Here is a 21,959-nt window from a genome sequence, read left to right as displayed (position 1 = left end):
TTAACATCATCCATCTTATACTGGATTAACTAAAAATGAGACAACAGTATACTTAGGGTTTTTTCTCCATCTGAAATACGGAAGTAATATAGCAAGCTCTTGGCTAGTTATTTATTTTTATTACAAATAAGCATTTCATGACAAAGTCAGCTACAGTTTTGGCCAAAATAAAGACATTTCAGGAGAAAGAAAACAAAAAGATATGCTACAGATTGAAAATGATCTCACACTGCTGAGGAACCAGCCATTTTATGGCCAGCGTTTCTTTCAGCATAGAGAGCATCTCAACTTGGTCAATAATTTTTGCAAAACTGTTGAAATTGGCACACAGGCAGAAGGCTTAAAGCTTCCTTGGCTAAAAGCAGCTTTACAATGTATACTTACAATAATTAAGGACTAAAGCAAGAGGGACTGTGAAAAAGACCACTTCGGACAAGACAGGACAGCGTTTAATGAAGTTTGGCATCAGACAATGTGGGAGTTAGTACTCAGCCAGGCTTGAGATAGCTTTCTCCAAACGTTAATGAACTGAAGAGTTCTGAACATATGACACTTCAGACAATCGAGAAACTTTCTTTTTTTCTTCCAAATTACCAAAGACGAAAAATCGTGTTGCTTACACTGCAGCAAGAGGCAGGAAAAAAAAGTAATAAGAGTGCATTTCCCACCCCAGGACTGAAAAGCTGAGCAAACCATTGTAGAACAGCACACATCTACAAACTAAACCAAGTAACACTGTAGGCAAATTGCTAGGCCCCTTTATCAGGAAATAGCACTTCTGTATTGCATTCTGAGTGCGGGAACACATACACGTTTCCGCAGTGTAAAAAAGGCAAAGGAAGGCTCCACTTCAAATTAAAGAAAAAGCACCATGAACTGTTCAGTCCAAGGTAAATTACAATGGGAGCTTTTAAAGGCAGCATATGAAAGTAGTTCACTTTCTTTTCTGTACCTCCCCCTTGATGCAAGGAGTTGAAATTTCCCAGCCTAAGAAGCAGCACCAGCAAACACTGGCATATAAAGGGCTAACGGTTAGTTACGTCTCATTTCAGGCAATGATGGGGTTTCCTGACAGTTTTGCTTGTTTCACATGATCTAAGCTAATTGCACCCCTGCAGACTGACATATCACAGTTAGAGCTGATCAGGTTCAAGATTAACTCTTCTATTCCAGGAATAAGATTTTCCTGGTTAAAGTTCATTGCTGGCAATGAATGCACCAAGACCACCAGTGCCAAACATTTTTAAATATTATTGAAAAAGAAACCCAACCCCCTGCCCCCAGATAAAGACTGCATAAAGCTTAACAGGCCCATCCTCTGCAGCACAGCACAGCACAGCTCAAGAACTGAATGAAGACAGTCCCCAAATCTAGTATCATCCAACTAATTTCACCAGTAATAAAGACTGCTCAGGGAGCAGAGAAGTTGGAGAAAGCAACTCAAACACCAGAGTGTCCAAGACACAAACTCAATGCTAGCATTACCATGCATTAGGGAGGAAGTGTGCAATTGGATTCTCCCCAACACATTAACACATTCAGTCTCATACCCAGATTTGCTTTTTATCTCCGAGATGGTGCTAACTGAAGAAAGTCGAGAGATGCATGTGCTGTGATAAGCTGTGACAAGAAATAATCAGAATCCATATAGGAAATAAACAAGAGAGAGAAGAGTTGAGGAAATGAGGGGACAGGATTTCATAACAAAACTAAAAAACCATAACTTAAGAAAGCCCAAAGCTGACAGTGTTTTTAAGCTATTGCTGTAAGAATGCCTGGAAAATCTAATGAAGGCTCTTCTCTTCCAGTGAAGATCCATCTGGAGAAAGAAAAAACGACAAGGAGCAGGAATTACCGATAGTCTAGAGCAACAGCCTGGAACCACATAGCACACTGAAGTCTGAGTCTTACATACATCATCCCAGATAAACATAATGTTTGGGACCTGGCAAGGCTCCTCTTCCCTGGATAAAAGACATCTATTAGTTTATAGTGACATTGTGGCAATTGCAAGAGTAACATAATACATCCCCAAGGAAAGGATGCTCATTCTAGAAGTCAGTATTAAAATAAAATTTAGGAAGTGAGCACTGCAAAGCTGAGGAATTAACTTCATGCCTTTCCCAGCTCATCCCATTGGTAAGTAACAATGCCTGTACCAAAATGAAAATCCATTTTTCTGCCGTTCTTAACAGTGAGTTGAGCTGAGACTTGTACAAGTACCCCAGTCCACCAGACAGGAGACACAGCACATCTGCCAATATGACTTTTCCCTAAAACTTCTTCATTTGAGGGGATTCCTGCAGGCACAGCAGCTATCAGGATCAATGCAGCACTCCCTACTTGTCAAGTCAGGGAGGCATTCTAGATACTGCCAGTGAGCCCAATTGTCAGGGTACCTTCAGCAGGAGAAAGTTTTAGAGCGGGGTTCTTCAGCTTTTAATTTGCTACTGCACCACTTCTGGAACAACACAACACCCAGTGAAGGCCCGGTCCCATGACCAAGGATGGGTAAGTACTTCTATGCTAGTGTCTTCAGGCATGGTGATGTACAGAAGTCTAGATTTGGGCACTCTGCAGTTCATGTAACCCATCACTTGAAAGGTGAGAGGAAGGAAGAGTTGACCATCCTGACCCACTGGCATTCAACAATAAAATGTTGCACTCTCTGGACATGCATGTGCACAAATGCTGCTTAACTTAGCAGAAAACACTACACAAAAACACGCAGCCAGAGCAGTGGGAAAAAATGTTATGTCCAAGGACACCTATTCCATGAAGGGAGAACTCGTTTCAAAACAACCAGCAAAAAAAGTGCAGTTAAAGTTTGAATGCTAGGGCTTAATGCTCCCCCCCAAGATTGCACTGTATATGCCCAGTTTTCACAGCCACTTAACATTTACAGTCACTATGACAATTCAGAGCTCAAACCCATGGGTTTGGCACAGAAACTTGCTGTCTCAAGAGATGGGGGGGAAAAGGACTATTTCAACAATGTTCTTTGGCAAAGCTGAGCTTGTTCCCAAAATACTAAACTTTCTAAGTAAAATAACCCCTTGCTCAGCTTTGCCTCCAATTTCAAGAATGTGTAGTATATTTGTATTTTTTTTTCTTTATTTGAAATCAATCCCAAGCTCCACATATCTTTTCATACTTTATTATGTGTCATTTTGTGAAGGAAATACCCACCCACAGCTGTTACACAGACAGGAGGTACTATGCATCCCTTGACAGAGCTGGACCACGTGTGTGAGCACCAGGACTTTTCATGGTGTGCCAGCTTGCTACCAATTGATTTGAAACATTCACATATGTTAAGAGGAAAGACTGGGCAAGGAATTTTTCCATAAGGAAATAGGTTGAGGTCATTAAAAGTTACCAGGAGTCAGTCATGATTTACTGATGGAAACTTCAGTTCTGTTATCTCCGAGTCGGGTGAGCTGCTGCCACTTCTATCGCTGTAGGTGTCCCTGCAGAATTCAGAAAGCTTTTGTTTTATGGAGCACAAGTGCTTTATAGACCGATCTTTGCATCAGGAATTAGTGGGGTCTGGTAATAGCCACAGCTGGTTGAGGTTCTGGATGACGTTGCTACGTTCCTATCTTTCTTTAGAGGCTATCAGGTACTTAAGAAATCCCTAGGAAAGTCAAAAATAAGTTTTCACCAAACATCAGGGAGCTGGGAACTCATCACTGAACACAACCTCTGTAACCTTCTTAAGGACTTCTGGAGGAAATACATAGTAAGAGAATACAGAAACACAAAGCATGCAAATAGCTGTCTCTTTGGAAATGGGGCTCAGTCATAGTTAATTTTAAGGTGTGTGCGTTTAAATTAATATATGTATAATAGGCACTTTATAAAGGCAAAGTTAATCCAAATGAAATTCAATAAATAGGAAATAGGTCACTGATTAACCACCCATAAGCCATTCTATTTCAGCTTCCCAGTAACAGCTGATTGCCAGGGAACATCTTTTTTATCACAGAATAATTCAGATTGGCAGGGGCTTCAGGACACCCACAAAGCAGGTTCAGCTATCAGATCAGACCTGACTGCTCAGGGCTTTATCCAGTCACATTTTAAAAACCTCCAAGGACGGAGATTACACAGCCTCTCTGGACAACACGCTCCAAAGCTTGACTGGCCTAATGGGGACAAAATTTTCCCTTTTATCTAGTTGGAACCTCTCTTATTTCAACTTATGCCCGTTGTGTCTCATCCTCCTGCCATGTACTTCTATAAAGAGCCCGTCTTCATCTTCTTAACAACCTTCTTGTAGGTAGAGGCGGGCTGCTATGAGGTCCCCCCTCCCCCTCAAAGCCTTCCCTTCTCCTGGCTGAACAAGCTCAACTCCCTCAGCTTCTCCTCAGAGGGCAAGTGCTCCAGCCCCCGACCTCCTTGGTGGCCCTTCACTGAACTCCCTCCAGTTTATTGATGTCTTGCTTGTACTAGAGAGCCTGGGCACTGTATTCTAGATGTGGTCTAACAAATACCAATGACAAGTAAAGAGAGATAATCACTTCTTAAGTGATTATCAACAACAGCTGTGCTCCTGTCCATACAGCCCAAGATGCTGTTGGCCGCCTTTGTTGCCAGGGCATGTGGCTGGTTCCTGTTCAGCTTGCTGTTTACTAAAACTCTAAGGGCCTTTTCAGCAGAACTGGTCCCTAGCTGCCCGGTCCCCAGCCTGTGTTACTGCAAGGGGTTCCTCCTTGCCAGGTACAGGATGCTGCATTCCTCCTTGTCAAATATCTCATCAAGCTCCTGTCAGCTCATTTCTCCAGCCTAAGTCCCTCCGAATGATGAGCTCTGTCCTCAAGTGTATTGACTGTTTCCCCCAGTTTGGTGTCATCCGGGAACCTTATGGGAGTGCAATAATGAGATTTACCCAAAAACCTAGTGAGAGTTACAGTAGCATAGGAATAAATGGAAGCACAGACTGGCCTATAACTGCCATCAATATTTTTAGATTATACACTAAACGTGAAACACACTGTTACCACAGTGGCCAAAGTCTCCCACAGCAGATTATACTAACCAAAGATATTACAATAGGGAGGAAAATTAAACTCCTCTGCTATGAGAAGCCATTCCAAACTCCAAGTGCAAAAGCAGTAAGTTAAAATATCCCTCAACCCTTAGAGCATTGAAATGAGGCATCTCCACACAGAAATGCTTTTCAAAGCCTATCAGTCAGAACACAACTGCCAGCCACTCTCCAGACATTCACATGGGAATTCCTGTGGTGCAGCAGCACTGCAGCTCAATGCAGAAAAGCCAAAGCTTTCCTTTTTGCATTGCTTTATTTTAATAAAGTTATTGCTATTTCTCTTCTATATAGTTTAGTTTCTTTTCTTTTCAGTGCATGTTAGTGTTCCTGCTACAAAAGAAAACTCTCTGTGTTGTCCTTGATAAGGAAGAGAGAGGGTCACCACGAAAGGGGTATTTATTTGTTGCATATTCCCATGTCTATTGGGCAGAACTGCAGGACATTAAAGAGCAGCAGAAGGAAGTAAATACATCATTAAATCTATCCAAAACATTAGTTGCTTTGCAAACTGAGCCAACAGAAAGCTTGGTTCAGCAGAAAAAAAAAAAAAAAAAAAAACCACGAAGCCACAACAACCAGGGCACATTCTTTAAAACAATAAGTTTCTGAAAGATCAACTTGTACCTAGGACTTGTACAAGGAACATGGGAAAAAACACCTTGAGGTCTCCAGTCTTCTAAAAGAGCAGGCCCTGCTGCAGTTTCCGCAAACACCTCCAGTTCCCAATGGGACACTGCAAAGACTTAGTCTCCCTGAAGTCAAGACCTTACCATGGCACACTGCAGCTCTATGGCACTACAGTCAATATTAAAACGCAAGGCAGTAGGTTTCAATGAAAGACTGGAGTGCTGCAAGTACACACTAGTTCCCTATGAGTCCAGCAAAGCCTCACTCTGTGCCAACAGGATTCTCTGCTTTATATTATAGAAAGAAGCACTGCCCTGTGAAAGGTCAGACTGGTGTTCTCACTCAACCTACCTGGGTGAGAGCCTGCAGCCCTTTTGTAGATAATGCATGAGCCTTCCAGCAGATGCCAAGAGGAGGCCAAAGTATGGGGGAGATGGCTTAATTGGTCTAGAGAGGAATTCAGGGTGATACTGTACACCAACAAAGAATGGATGCTCTAAGGGAAAAAAAACAGAACACACAAACACTTCATGCCAAGTCTCTTCTGAAGTCTCTCCTTGCTTGCAAGACCCTTCTGATAGTCTCCTAAATGCCAGTTCACTGTAGTTATGTTCAGTGCCGCTGAACTGCCCACTTATTCCTGCAGTTCAGAGCGCTGATCAAGTTTAAACTCTGGTGATGGGGAGGAATTGTCATTCCTATTCCGTCTCTTGCTTCTAAATGGACAAGTCCATGGGATTTTTTTTTCTTAGTTTAATTCAGGATGTCATTTTATGGATAGAATGGTTCTGGGAGAGAACCTGGACTGGTCCTTGCTTAATTAACGGCTTGGCTTGACTTAACTAACAGAATGGCTTCCCTTGCAAATACCTATACTCACAATCCAACTGCATAAGTACTCACCATCCAACTCAACCACTTCCATTCGCTCTCCCTCCTCATCCTGGCCTACAAATTTCAAACCTTGCTCTTCAAAACAGCTTTTCAATTCTGGATTGACCTAGAAGACCAGAAGCAGGGAAACCTATCATCTCTTGTGCTTGGATTCCACAGAAAAGCACAAAAACCTCAGAACAGCATTTTTACCTCAAATCTGTGTCTATGTCTCTCTTCCAAGAAATCATGATCCCCATATAGCTTCCCTACACCAAAAGAGAAGTTGCTGTCTTAGAGCAAATACCAAACACGGTTCATATAACGCAAGTTTTAACAAGTTAATATTATTGACTAGTGTCCATCAGAATCTGCCATTTCTAGAGGGGACCAGATTGACTGATCTCCATTTCATTAGGAGAACGCATGTACCAACACCTACCCTTCAAGGATGCTTTAGCACATGCTCAGTTCCTAGGTATCACTTCCCCACACCCACCACGCAGGCACCTTATGCCCAGGAATCACTTCCAACAGAGGTAAGAAATGCCATACTCATGATCGAGTTCTTTGTTTGGAAGAGTGTTCTTCTCTTGCCAAGCCTCATGGTCCCACCCATTTGCCCAGGATTATGTTCTGGCATGTCAATGACCTGGGAAAAGCATTGAGAAATGGAGGTGTAACAGAGAGAAGTAACAGTCTCAGGCAGACTAAAACATTAACAGGGGGGAAAAAAAACAGTCAAAATCCATACAGAAAGCAAGCAAATCAACCCCAGGAACACTGTCTTGACAAGGAAAACCAACAGAACGAGACTAGCGGCTGAGGCTTATTCTGATAAAAGCTGTACAGAACATACAGAAGGTTTGCAGGTATTTGGGAAGCTTTAGTATAAGAAATGGTCTGAGTCAAAGCCTACACAGCCATTTCACTGTACTAACAACGTAGTTTACTGAACTAAAGGTTAAAAAACAAAAAACAAACAAAAAACCCTTCAAAGAAAAAAACCCCCAAATCAGAGTCACTTACATATGATAAATAATTTCATAAGCTTGTTTTTTGGAAACCTGTTCCTTTTGGAGTAGTATTTTAAATTATAGCTGAAGCCAGCCAGTATGGTGGGACCCTGGCCAAGGCATAGTTCTCAGCCTGTAGTCTGAGAACTGTAGGTATAAAAATCTGGCCACATACAAATTTTTCAAAGAATTCATGTCTGTCTATGTTAATTTCTGAGATTAAAATAAAATATTGTTATGGAGTGACATTTGGATATCACCAAATCTTTACTGTTTACTCTGTAAACCTTTTACCTCTTCGAAAAATTCTGGTTTTATGAAAGAGTGTAACTTAAAAAAAGCGTTTTACCTAACGTAAGCACAACAATCTTTTAAGAGGCAGCCACTGCCATAGGGCTAGTTAAACAAAGACATTTTCTCTTCAGATTAATAAGTGATGAAAGATACACTTAAAAACCACAAAACACGCCAATCCGAGCTTGTCTCTGTACCAACAGGTACACACAGAAAGGTCTAGTGAAGTAAGGGTATTATAAGCAAGTCACCATATACTCACCACTGGATGTTTAGTTTTGGGATCAAATTCTGTCGAGTTAGCATCTGCAATGTTACATTCATCGATTAGAAACACCAAGTCCCTCACAATGTGACGTGTATAGGGCACCTCCCCAGATACAGCTGTCTCTCATACTCACACCTCTGACAAGCAGCAGCCTTAACTTTGCTGAGCCATTCACCTGCACAGAGCTGTCAGCCCCAGACTATCAGCAATATTTGATGTGACTTTCTGAGGCTGCTCCAAGGTTGCAATATTGGGGCAAGCAATGCTGGTGTAATTAGTGAGGGTGATTCACAAAGAACCACTGAGGGAGTACACATACAACAGCTCACAGCATTTTAAACAAAGCTAGGGAGGGGGAAGGGAGGAGAGGTACCCTGAGAAATACATTTTCCTTCACCTTCACTACTAACGAGACTCAGAACCAAGTTGGGAGACTAAATTTAGAAGACCGTAAAGGGAGCTTTGACAACAGGAACTCAGTCAATTCAGGCAGTGGAGCCCAGGAAGCAGCTCAGCTCTCTGAAGAACATGCAAATGCCTGGTCAGCTGAATTGCTTTTTGATCTTCACTCCTGCTAGCTATAATGGCACCATATGCCACCCAGCACACATGGGCATTTTACATGGGAATTTTACTAATTTTAAAAAAATTAAATCTCTCTACTCATCAAAAATAAAAAATTACAGATATTACCCAATCAATTAAAAAATTACACAAACCCATAAAGATTTTTGTGCAATTACCTTGCCAACCAAGAACACTGCGTGCAAATTCCACAACTGCTAATTGCATTCCCAAACAAACCCCTGCAGAAGGAAAGGCAGAACAAAGATCAAGTCAGGACAAGGACCACAGTGCCTGGGCCGCAAAGCATACAGACCTTTCAGAGAACAGTCCTGATTCACAGGAAATCTTGTGGTGAGGGCTCTGACTGGGACTTGGATTTAGGGGGCTGTTCACTCTGTGCCAGGTAGTTCTGGTAAGTTTTACTTCCATGTCTCACTTCCACAGCCACTCTGCTCACATGAAATTTCCAGTCTCCCATCGTGTCCGTTTGGTTTAAACGCTGTCATACATTCCTTTGCTCCAAGGAGCCAAGATCACCACTGCATCCTCTGAAACTCCCTGTGAGACTCCTACCCCCCACTGTAGAGATTCCTTGTCATCACATCCCAGCCTATAATGACCATTTTAGAGCTAACTAAAGATGATGGCTGTACTACCCAATTAAGCTGAGCATAGATCATTGCTTTCTTCAGTTAGTTATCTTCAACACTCTTATGTTTTAGATCCTAATGAAGATCAGAAGAGTGCTTGCTGCACACCAGTCAGGCTATTATTCACAAATGTTATTTTTTATTTCTTCTTATGGATGAAACATGTTTCTCACCTAAGAAAGGTTTTTTCTGTTTTCTTGCCCAGGAAATAGCTAGAATTTTGCCTTCTGTTCCTCGAACACCAAATCCACCAGGAACAAGAACTCCACTGCATAAGGATGAAAAGAGTGCATTCACATGGGGCCCACCAGCATACCACCCTCCAGCCATGTATCGCATCCCTTCCGTAAAACCTTGGACTTACAGGCCTCAGCGATTCACTATTGAAAAGGGTCTTAAAGCTCCCTAAATGGCAAGACCTGTCTGCAGCACACAGTTTCCATATGACCTCACGTGAGCTGCCACACAAAAACCCACAGAACATTCAGGGAAATATTTTATAAGTACGCATTTACTCTTCCCAAGAAAGCAGGCTGTAACACAATAGTTCGCGTTGCACGACTCACACCCTCTGCACCAAACATCTATTCACAAACATATCACCCAGCCTGGCACATGCTGAGGAAGCCACTGGCTGGAGCGGCATGTTGTCCTAAGCGCAGGCACAAGGACATTAAGTTCTGCAGGGCATTCTTTATTCTACTACTGTCACCCAAAGCCTGCCTCCTTGAGGGCTAAAAATCCCCACTGATTCTCATTTTCTGGTAAAACTCCTTCCTTTTTCCCCTCACTTCACATTTCTTTTCTGAAGAACTTATGCCATGTTGACACCTTCCTTTTCCTCCTTTTGGCTTTATCAGACTTTGCTAGTACTTATCCTTTTCCCTTATTTCCTCTCACCCTCTGTCTCTCCACTGAGCCTGCGCATATCCTCATGCATGTAATCATCTCCCCTACTGCCTTTCACTACCTCCCTCACTTATTTGATACTACTCCTTAATTTTACAGCTTATCCTAAATTTTACCGTGAGCCCTTTGGGGCAGTGTCAGAATGTGTTGTGCCTAATAGAAGGGTCTCTAGTAAGGCTCATAACAATTCGGAATCTGTCAACAGCAGCAAGTTTATCAGACATTCTTGGAGGAAATGGCCAGATTATAAGGTCTTACTCAGCACCACACAGCTTCTGCCACGCTTCATGGTATCGGACAGGTTCTTCCTGTAGAGTAGCTGGCTCCAAGTCAGCAGAATCAATATACTGGGAAGAAACCCAAAAAAGGATGATGAGATACTGCCACAAGTGTGCAAATACAGAGCTCTCTATAAGACACTGTAATAAGTATCTTATTAAAATAAGATACTGTAATTCCTCCTGGACAGCTCTTGATTTTTTTCTACTAGATATTTGGTTTTATGCTTTTTCTAGTCTGATTTCCTGTATGCTAGTCAACAAAACTGCTTTGTCACCACCATCGTATACTCTATTAATGTATAAACATATACCACGTTTATCAGTATCTTCTCCTCTCCGGAGCTCTGCTGCGACATACGTGAAGCTGAAGTCCACGTGACCCAGCTTCATTAAATGTAAAAATGCAAAGTCTTAACGGAGCACAAAGAACATGACAGGGACATACAGCAATGCAGATGGAAACAATCAAACAACAAGACATAACGGAATTACAATCTCATCAAATGTACATCAATAAATCTTCAAGAGGGACAGAAGAACAACAGGATATTGTGCAACACAATATTGTTGTAATTAAAGAATGCTATGATCAGTGTTACGTATGAAGAAAATCGCAGATTTTCAAGTTTCTCATCTCCAGAATCTCTGAACTTCTGGATATGTTGCCAGTCTGTTAATCTTTTAAACAACTGTTTTTCCTCTTTTTCTTAAGCTTGGAATTCTGCTAAACAGCTCTTTAACCTGACATAAGATCTCCACACACAGGACATGAAGAATCCTTTCTCCTTCTAAACCATATAAATATAGTTTTGTCAGGAACTATCCATAGACACATCCACATACCCTTGACCAAAGTCTAATAAAATCAGCAAAAGAGAAAAGAAAAAAAAAGTAGGTCAGGTTGAAAGGTAATCTAGACTTACAACAGTGCTGTTATAAATCAAGCACTTATTTTCATGACTCACTGGCATCATAAATCTGCTTGGCATTTGAGAAAGCGCATTTAAGTGAAAGTAAGTTTCAGGCAACAGATATGTATTTCACCTCTTCAGAACATCTAGCTACGACCAAGACCCTTAAAAGCATCTGTGCAACCAGCCAGCATTAAAACGTTAATCAAGTATGAGGCAGAAGTGTCAAAAAAACCTGACAGTACCACAAAGTTCACAGCTGCAACCCTAGAAAAGGATCACTTTCGACAATTAGAACTCAGAAATTAAAGCAACAGTGTCCTCTTGAAATATATCCACTGCTCTATCACAGTTCGGTAACACTGAGCATTGAAGAGCTCAGATCAGTTATACAGACACCTTGTGTATCTTACCGGATGAAAGGCTGGTTTGCTTTGAAACTGTTTTATGCCTGACAGATGTTTTCATGCTGTAAATAAAGTTCAATAGCTGAATCGACTTTCTCTTGCTGCCTAGGGATTTGTGATCAACTTATGTAGGATGGATGGCTCTGTAGGTGGAAAAAGCGGGAAAAGTTGTATATAAAAATATACACACACACACCTTGATTTCAAGTTTGTGGTTGATAGCCAGTGCAGAATGTTCTAGCGCTTTAATGACAGATGCATAGGAATCTGAAAACTTGGTGTATTTGCCAACAAGTGCAATGGAACACGTTTCAAGGAGACGGTCATACCTAAACAAAAACAAAACATGGGTTATTTCATCATTAACAGGAAATGCGGGAAAGAATTGCCTAAAATCTAATCAGCTTTTCAAGTAGCATAAACATCTGGGCTCTCGAAAGCCTGTCCAACTAGAGGTACAACAACGTTGCAAGAGCTGACCTATTACAACAATTATGACTTAAACACATGAACAGGAATGGAAGAAATAAAAATTAATGGTAGAGGAAAAAAAGTTGCAGAAAGTTACACATAAATTAACTTCTCGCTCATTATACTGAAAAATGATTTTTAATAGATCCAAAACCAGTCTTTTCAAGAAGCTGCATTAGATCCAAAGTCAGCAGTAAACTATTGAGAGAGCGCATCAAAGCACAACTCTGCATAAGTTTATACTGAACAGCCTCTTCCCACGCTTCTGAGTTCACTTCAGCGGCTAGAAATATGGGAAGGACTTCTGGATTCCTACAGTTGTACTGCCTATGTATATGAATCCTCAGCATCTGGCAGCATAGGACTTGTGCAGCATTCTTGCTTACAGCTATGTTTGAAGTCTGTTTCAGAGCTGCTGGGCACACACAAAGATACCATTTATTGAGATTCTCTAGAGGTGTAGCCTCTACTGGTGCTACTGTATATGAGTAAAGGGTAGTACCTTGACTTTGAAAATGAATTTCTTATAAGGAATAATACATTTAAGGCTTCAGACAGGGCAGGGATGCTGATTAAAAAGATTCAGCTCACTTTTCTCCAGGAACAAGCAACCCATTCCCCAAAAGAGGAGAGTGCTGTGTCCTAAAGAGTCTTGGACATAACAGTTACAAAACAGTTGTTTCACTTGCCTGAAAGCATACTCGAAAAGTATATTTTTATTGACACTCCTAATGACTCCTAAGTATGCCTACATAGGGATTTCAACACATCATAACAACACAGTTTTTCCTGTATAAAAAGAGAGGACAGAGCTAGCCACTGTTTAGTTATTTCAGACTGGTTTTGATACAGACAGTACACTACCAACACATAACAAGGAACGCAGTAACGTCTCTATAATAGGATTCTCATGCTGATGACTTTTTTTTCCCCAAATAGTTAAGCATCTAGGAAGAAAATGGATTTTTGTAGTAAAAAACAAAGAAGAAAAAAATTGAGTATATAAGAGCACTGGAGGAACATGAAGTACCTCCCGTCTCCCAATAATCAATGACTGAGTAGAGAAACTAATCTGGAGTTTGAACTCAAACTACTCCCTGTCGTGCAGCTCACCTGTCAGCCATTTCCTTCCATTTCATGAGCATCCTCCTGGGCTGCCTCTCAATGGGAAGGTCAAGCCTATGTCTGAAGTAGTCAACAACTCCCTGCTCCTCTAACAACAGAGGAACCCGGTATATAGAAGAGACATCATGAACACAGATGACCTGTTCATAAAACATGAATGTCATTAAAATAGATCTAAGTGCCTGTGCAATTATTTTTTGACAGATATTCAGAGACCCTCTATCTCTAGAGGACAACCATGAGACAGACCACTTTCCATACTTCCTCCAGGAAATAACACCTGTTTAATTTTCTGAATAGCTTAACACTAGTTTCCATATACTTGAAAAGGTCATCCGTTACCGTTTCCCAAGCTGAATGATTTCCCAGGGGTCACAACTGTTCTCTGAAGCTCCTTGGGAAGGGCTATGACAGGTTGATAAAGCAACAAGAAAGTCAGCTGCTATGCAAGTGCATAGTCAGGTTCAAAGGACACTTCACAGAAACTTCTCTTGCGATGGGTTCTTCTTGGTAACCCTAATCACAATAAACTGGCCACAAGCCTAGTCACACCTGCTCTTGGTCTCTCAGACTGAACAGATATCATCAGCTTTTGGGAATGACGGCCTTCATACTTCTAGAATTACACCCCCAGTGGTAACAGTGTCCTTTACCCACTGTTCTCGCTCTGTCTTGGCCAGGGCTTCCGATTTGGTTACAGACCAGGGAGATGCATGATCTCAATTCAGCAATTAATTTTCCAGGTTGTCATTCATCACACTTAGATTTTAAACATGTGCTTTTAATGTAAATAATTCTTAGGCCAATCGGGACTATTTACTTTAACAGTTCTAGTTCACTGAAATGGACTTCAGCAGAAAAGGAAAGATGTCTCTGGATGAACAGATGATAGTTGTCAAGAATTCAACTGTACTTTTAAGGATCAAAAATATATTGGCACAACTGCTTTTAAATTCTCATTTCTCCTGACTCAAACGAAAGCAGAGTTCAACTCTCCACCACTAAAATCGCCTAAAATGCAAATTTTCCTATACTGTAGTCAATAATTTGTACTTGATTTAAATCAAGTACAACCACAGTTAGAGAAATAACTATATAAAATTAATATTAAACTTCCTGGAAAGTGACTGACTACAGCCAATTTACTTACAACTGCTGGCCAACAGCAGGTAGCATAGGTGGCTATTGTGCTGCTGACATAGCAATATGATTGCTAGTTAGTTCTGAATGTAATATATGGAACTACGAGACCCAGTTTGATCTTATTTTATAGGAAAATAATAAAAATGACTAACTAGAGCCTAGAATTGTGAAGTGGTATTTCATATTTCATAGAAAGACCAAATTTTACAAGCTATAGCTGGACTTCAAAGGCCTAACTCAGGCTATACTATACAGGTTACTCTTGGTATAAAAAGAATGACACTAACATGGAATTTTCGCATACCACGTAACGTTCAAGGGAAATAATGCTCCTCTCAAATAGCATTTAAACTTCCTGTGCAATTTATTCTTGGGCTATCTTAGGCAGAAGAATAATACTGGGACAGAAACAGTGTACAAAAGACATTCACATATCCTTTTAACCCAATTTTAGGTAAATACTCTTTGGACTCTAAATACTGAAAAATCTCATTCTTCTGTATTCACAGAAGGAATTTGGAAAGGTAAGTAAGGTGAAAATCAGCTACTGGAGAAACATCTTGGTTTCCATAAATTTCTCTAAGCCTCTTAGAGTATGTCTACCTAATCAGAGAAACGGTACGCTGGCATAAAAAGGAGTCTTTCTATAACAGTTACATATTTAAGGAATACAGCAAGATAAACAGGCAAATGAATTATGCAGCTAACAAAATACAGAGTTAGAATGCAAGAACATTAAGCTTCAGACAAAACTCCACTCCCAGCATTTGACAAACAGCTAGAATATTTACTGTAAGGAAGTGCAGGGTAGACAGCAATCTTTACCTGTTCTGGTTCAACATGACAGAACATTGAAATCTTTTCTTTTACTGAGGTATCCAAAGGAGTGGAGCACCTGCAAACAATCTAATAGAACAGCAACATCAAGGCCGTGAAGTGAATCAGAAGTACTCAGACACTCATATAACAGACCTCTAAAATAAGCTGTCTTTCTGCAAAGTCTGCATGACTCGGGGGGGGGGGGGGGGGGAAACAGTTTGTTTTATTTGTTTATTACCAATATGCAAGAGCACTTAAACAAAGCACTGTTCAGACTAGGAGATTGTTGCAACATGTCAATATTGCATTTTCAAATTAAAAACCATGTAGTAAACCTTACCAGATCTGGCGAGAGACCAAGACCCCTGAGTTCACGAACACTGTTCTGGGTGGGTTTAGTCTTCTGCTCTCCTGTAGAGCTTGGCTAGTCAGAGAAGAGCAGAATTTTTTACATTAACTTCTAATGACACGTAGCAAAGATGCACCAGGTTACTCTCTACCCTATTCATCATGCAAAGCCTTCACTCACTCTTCAGATGTTTCACGTGAGCTTGAAATACCCCTGCATGCCACCATTTTAATCTCAAGGACTGAAAGCAACAAGCAGAAACCAGAGCTCAATTCTGTACAGTAAACAGGCATGCATTATACTCAGCGTAGAAGAAATTACAGATCCTAAGGTTTCTACCCACTGCTCCCTCCAAATACCTAATGTTTTCAATTTCTAATTTTCTTTCCCTAAATCACCTGACCTGGACAGAACAGGGAAGAAAGAAGGAGAAGAGAAAAAAAACACTGATCTCCACTCCAGTAACTCCATCGAGTTGCTGTGTTGAATCCACACCCAGGACCAGGTATACTGGTACTACCAACATAACCAGGGAAGAAATTATTTTCAGTAGTAACTTCATAGTAGAGGTTTTGGGGGGGGGGGGGCTTCAGGGAGCAAGGGAGTATTAAGACTTCAAATTATCTTCAAAAATAGGGCAGTTAATAACCTCCTTTGGTTGTGAAAATCTCTTATATCAGACATTATACAGCATAAAACACTTTCATATGCTTTTAATATTGATTGGAGTTCACCCTAACTAATTGGCACATAAGGATATTTTATAATTCTTTTTGATCCCTAATTAATTGATTGTTACCACATCACAACTTCATAAATCCTTTTGTTAGTTAAATTTATGAACCAAGGGCAACTGCCACTCAGATTGCTATGGCTTACATAACAGTCAGATGTAAGAGTCTATTAAACTGCTGTTAACGATCCAAACAAGCAGAAAAAATATATACAAAAAAAACCCAAACCAGATTATGCTCCAAAACAGTGTTCTGTTTTGAAACTACAAAACTAACCCAATTTATTTCATCAATTGCAGATGACATTAATCTTGAAAAAAAGGACAGACTCTAACAGAAATATTAAAGATCTTTACGAAGAGCTTGGTATATGAGCCTATTAACAAGTTCAAACGGCTATGAAATCTGGCTATTATCACTGAATTTTATATTAGCTTTACAGAAGGAAAAGACTATATACAGATGAAGGGAAATGAAAAGTTTCAGCACTGAGAAGTAAATTTAACTTCAAAAGCTAAGAGAAAATTGCATAGAGAGAAAAATAGCAGCTAAAGATGCAAAACTATTTGCTGCACTCCCAGCCATCTATTACACAGTAACACACTTTGAAAAGTTTCTGTTCACTTCTTGCGAACCTTTTTTAACATATAACTGTACATTCTCTATTCTTCTGGAAGCTTCCACATACATAAATACAAACCCAAGCGTGTCTTTAGATACACCATTTCTGATACATAGGCAGAAAATTTTGGGTCAGGGAGAGCACCTAACCGTGAAACGTTTTAGGTCCTCACCTGGGGAACTAGACTGACATGAATATTACAAAAATTCTCTCTTTTGGCTTTGAACTGGAACTGGCGGAAAGCTTCAATGAAAGGCATGCTCTCAATATCGCCTACTGTTCCACCAAGCTAAAAAAGACAAAAGCATTTACAATTAAACTCAATATCAAAATATCCTATACTAAATAGGCATACTAAAACATGCAAAAATACACATACAAGGATACTAAAACATCTCCCCAGCACTTCCCTCTGTTTCCCTAAAGGGGCATCAATGCCAGTATGAAAAGCACCATGATTTGCCAGTTGTGTGCAGAACCTCATCATCTCCATTCTACCCCAACTACTATTTTATCTTTGTAACTTTCCCGATATCAAAAAGCCACAAGAAAAACAGCTTCTCACATGGGCAGCACTTCTTTAGGGACAGATATAAACAGCCATTAACTTTGCCTCTACCGTCACTTCAGGGAAAAGACCCAGGTCCTTAAATGCTGGTGAACTACCATCACAGATCCTCAGAATTATCATCTATGAACATTAGGTGGCACTGAGAAGCAAAGTTCTGCCAGTTTAAGTAACTAGAAAACCTTTGCTTGTATTTTGGACACATGCAGGAACAGAGACGTAAGGCATTCACTGGAGCAGTGACAAGCTCGTTTGTGTTTTAAGAAAGTGCTTCAGGATCCAGGGTTATGACTCCTGGAGCAAAAACGGGAAATCAAGCAGCAAGGAGAGATCCATGTCACCATGACATGGGCACTCTGACAGCCTCCCTCTCTCCCACATTAGCCAACTCAGCAGCACCAGCTCAGAGTCTTAGCCCTACTGTATTTCCTCTGCCAGCAGGAAGCCCCATTCAGTGCACAGGAAACAGAATGGGGTTTGTCACCGCTAATCTGTTCCGTTCCCTTTTACGGGTCTCTGTTTGAGCTAGTCACTCCAAGGCTCCCTTTACTGCAAGGAGGAAAGACAAATGCTTCCAGAAGGTGATATACCTGACCCGCCTCTCTCCACTAAGTAAGAAAAGGGCACAGCATGATTAACGCAGACTTAGATGTATAAAGCTAGAGAAAATGAAATCCATTCTATAGGCTTAACTCAAATTACACTAGAAAATAAAGCACCTAAAAAAATCTTAGGTCTTTGGTGCTGAAATTTTTGATCTACGGTTTTAGACACAAAGCATCTAAAAGACTACAGCAAATGCATCAGGCTAACTAGGGGAATTTTTAACCAACAAAACAACATGTAAAGTTGAACATTACTGTAAAATATTCTTCACTAAGCCAAACCTGCGTTCAGTTCACTTTACTCCACACAAGAAGCAAAACTTATTTTTAAGAGCGACAAACCTCAATCACGCACACTTGGGGTTCAATGCCATCTTCATCTACAGGAATTCGTGCCTGCCTCATTACCCATTCTTGTATAGCATCTGTGATGTGGGGAACAACTGAAAAAGAAATCACAGCAAAGGTTAAAGCCACAACCCATGCACCTTTCTCTCTTTAAATCGTTATAAAGCAAATGACTGAAAATAACTAGGCAGTGCTTTCCAAATCACTTCAGTACTGATTTATATCTTTAGAGAAGTATGTGTTTTTAAAGTTCTTAAAGTTTTCTTGGCTGAGATTTTCAAGACATAGGCCTTGGCAGGAAACGTAATCCTATTTCAATTTAAACACATATGAGCAATGTTTCCTTGAAGCCGGAAGATTCCGGTACAAACAGTTCCATGCACTAAGCAGAGAGAATTACTCTTTTTTAAAACCGTCTATTAAAATCTTTATCCAAAGCAATCATGGAGGATGCTTAAAAAGGGAAGAGACTGACCTAATCCTCAAGGATCCTTTGGGTTTTCTAATGAAATGACAATATTATTTAAATGAGTTACAAAAAGCAATAACCATCTTAACCAGCTAAGAAATAATCCACAGGTGTATTAGTGAGAAGTCTGTTCACATTTAGGATTTGCTGTGTTACAAAGTTGGATCTAAGTGCAGCATACAGGTCAAAATACACAGTATGTTGCTGAGCACTGGCAGGTTTTGAGGACATTACAGGTAACTTGATTCATTAGGGCACACATTGCTATTACTGCACTGGTGTGCTCCCTCCTCCCCTTTAAAAGAAAAAGGAAAAACAGATAACACCATAAGGACAGCGTAGATCAGACAAAAGACCTGAAATTAGGATGAAATACAAAAGTACCCAAGCCAGAGAGAGATATGTAATGTATTTCTAACTATCAGAAATGAAGCTTCACATCACCTTGGACAGTTTTGCCAAGATAGTCTCCCTTCCTCTCCTTGTTGATGACATACTGATAAATTTTCCCAGTAGTCAGATTGTTGTCTTTGGTGAGTCGGATATCAAGAAAGCGCTCATAGTTACCAAGATCCAGGTCCACTTCCCCTCCATCGTCTAGCACAAACACCTCTCCTGCAGCACACAGGAAAAGGCAAACACACATCAGGGAGATCTGGTCTACGTCAGCATCTTGTTTTTGCCTGCAACAGCTAGAAGAACTATGCATAAGGAAAGAGCGTCTCTGCTTGCTACAGTAAGTTTAGGAGTGGCTGCTGAAACTAAAAACTTTGCCTAACAAAGAGGACTGATCTATTGAAAACTAAGTCCCTGGACACAGGCAGCAGTCTCACAGTTTGCAATGATTTAACACCAGAGTCAAAGCCCCTGAGAGCACATCTCTGCTATTTGGCACCTGGTGACACGATGAACCCCACCAGTCACTTTGAAGATGCGGACAGGCTCAGCTTGCGATACGATCGCATCTGCGGGGCCAGACACAGACACTTCTGCCAAGAACAGGAGTTCGCTCCTTCCCAGGCGAGCACAGCCCCCGGCACCCCAGCGAACAGCTCAGGGCCGGCCGCCAGCCCAGCTGTCCCCACAGGGCCGCTCACCATGCTCATAGGGGGAAAAGGTGCCAGCATCGATGTTGATGTAGGGGTCGATCTTGATGGAGGTGACGTGCAGCCCGCAGGATTTGAGAATGGTGCCGATGCTGCTGGCGATGATCCCCTTGCCGATGCCCGAGATCACCCCGCCCGTGACCAGGATGTACTTCATCTGCCTCGCTGCCTGCAACCACCAGAGGCTCAGGACTCCGGCCAGGGCAACCGTCCCTAGGAAGGCAGCAACAGCCCTGATGCCTGAGGGACTCCCCAGTCCTTCCTTCCCGCCTGGCAGCAAGGGTCGCCCTCGCCTGGCAGCGAGGAACCCCCGTCCATTCGCGGCCCTCAGTGAGGGTCGCCTCCGCCGCATCCACCACTGCCGCCCAGCGGCGGGGCGAGGGTCCCCCTCCACACGCCATTCCCGCCCGTCCGGGGGCCTGGTTTCCCCCCACGCCTTCCTCGCCGGCCAGAGGCTTTCCCTCCCCCGGGAAGTTCCCGCCGAGGGGCGTGGCCTGCCCGCCCCGGCCCCTCCCTCCCGCCGGCCCGCCGAGCTGTCAGTGTCCGCTACCCGGCCACCGGCCCCGCCATCTGCCCCCTTCCCCCCCGCACCGCGGGGGTCCGCATGGTCTCGCCCGCTCTTCCCCCTCCTCCCCGCGCCTGACCACATGGTGCCGCCCGCTCGCGCCCTCCCACTCTCTCCCTCCCGCTCAGGCGCGCGCGCGCGGTCGTGTTTCTCTCTTCCCCCCCCCCCCGCCCCTCACCTGTGCCCGCCGGGCCCCGTGGCGGCGCGAGGAGGGTGCGTGGCGGGCGGGGGGGAAGCGAGGGAGCGGCCGTGCGTGCGCGCGCGCGCGCGCAGGGGGGCAGCAGCAAGCCGGCTCGGCTGTGAGGCGCATGAGGCCGGCGCGCCGGGGAGCGCACGCGCCGAGGGAGGGCTGCGCCTGCGCAGTGGGCGGAGAGGGCTCTGCGGCGCTTGCACCGCTCACAGGCGGGCGGGCGGGGCGGGGCGGGGCTGCGCGCGCCCCCTGTAACGGCAGCCTGAGGGAGCTGCCCGCGCCCGGGGCTGGGTGGTCTCGCAGGCTGAAGGGATGGGCCGAGCGCTGGGAGCCGTGGCCTTCGCGGCGCTGCCCCGTGCTCTCGGTGCATCCCTCCCTCCTGCACCAAAGCTCTGTGCTTGGCCCTCCTTCATGGGAGGAATTGGGCGCACGCAGGTCGCGGCACTGGCAGGTCTCGTGGCCGGCTCACCGGGAGTCGCTGTCCCTCCCATCGCCTCCATGGAGGGGGCCTTGCACCCTTGGAGAGGGTGCTGTCCCTGTCGGGCCTGGGGAAACCAGCTGTGCGGGGTATTTGCAGTCCTGCTGGGGATTTAGCCTCAGTTCATCTTGCTGTTGCAAGAAGACAGCAGAGGAACTGGGGATGTTTAGTCCTTTCAGGAACTCCCTCCACACTGGATATTAACAGTCCTTTCTGCCTCCCTCCACCCTGGATATTGACAGCTGCTCTTTGTTTACTAGGGAAACAGAACTGAAAGGAACTCACGAGGCTCAAAATACCAGACAAAGGTTTCTTTACACCCCACCCCCACCCCACTGGGTGGTTTCTGGGAAAGAGGAATAAGTCCAAGCAAATGCCGAGGAGGACAGAGGGAGAACCTGGCTGTGTTAGGTTCAGAAGATGTTTTTGCGTTGGTCAACAGTAGGCCAGCGTTTCTCCTTCAGCATGTTTTTAGACTGATGTATGGAATTTCAAACAAGGGGATTTCTCC

General features: G+C 42.9%; 1 protein-coding gene across 4 annotated transcripts; it reads right to left on the bottom strand.

The window, feature by feature from the left end:
* Positions 1-99: 99 nt before the first annotated feature.
* On the bottom strand, positions 100-21,138 carry CTPS1 (CTP synthase 1). 4 transcript variants are annotated; one of them, XR_011135985.1, is made up of 20 exons: positions 20,959-21,138; positions 20,207-20,428; positions 19,554-19,724; positions 18,635-18,735; positions 17,292-17,408; positions 15,755-15,838; positions 15,421-15,501; positions 13,441-13,592; positions 12,053-12,185; positions 10,516-10,604; positions 9,522-9,616; positions 8,875-8,937; positions 8,126-8,169; positions 7,109-7,205; positions 6,767-6,822; positions 6,584-6,680; positions 6,032-6,176; positions 3,380-3,470; positions 1,916-1,964; positions 100-1,819 (listed from the first exon to the last, which is right to left on the bottom strand). XR_011135985.1 is itself a non-coding variant. In XM_068917301.1 (19 exons), exons 1-18 carry the CDS (start codon positions 21,088-21,090, stop codon positions 3,386-3,388), a joined length of 1,920 nt encoding a protein of 639 aa, XP_068773402.1. In that variant the 5' UTR covers positions 21,091-21,124; the 3' UTR covers positions 100-1,819; positions 3,380-3,385. The 4 variants fall into 4 exon arrangements, 2 of the variants coding, with proteins under 2 accessions (XP_068773402.1, XP_068773403.1); XR_011135984.1 differs by having other exon boundaries at positions 20,207-20,384; positions 20,959-21,124; XM_068917301.1 differs by lacking the exon at positions 1,916-1,964 and having other exon boundaries at positions 20,207-20,384; positions 20,959-21,124.
* Positions 21,139-21,959: the final 821 nt, after the last annotated feature.

Source organism: Struthio camelus, chromosome 23 (genome assembly GCF_040807025.1).
Source record: "Struthio camelus isolate bStrCam1 chromosome 23, bStrCam1.hap1, whole genome shotgun sequence".
Taxonomy (NCBI): domain Eukaryota; kingdom Metazoa; phylum Chordata; class Aves; order Struthioniformes; family Struthionidae; genus Struthio; species Struthio camelus.
This window is presented reverse-complemented; position numbering and strand designations above follow the sequence as displayed.

What these genes read in the sequence shown, in the direction of transcription:
- CTPS1 (XM_068917301.1), bottom strand. Translation starts at nt 21,090, where the DNA reads ATGCGCCTCACAGCCGAGCCGGCTTGCTGCTGCCCCCCTGCGCGCGCG. An exon ending in ACAGAAAAAACCTTTCTTAG is followed by an intron (nt 8,938 to 9,521) that starts GTGAGAAACATG and finishes TTCCTTCTGCAG; the next exon opens with GGGTTTGTTTGGGAATGCAA. An exon ending in GGAAGTGGTTGAGTTGGATG is followed by an intron (nt 6,177 to 6,583) that starts GTGAGTACTTAT and finishes TTTTTCCCTTAG; the next exon opens with AGCATCCATTCTTTGTTGGT.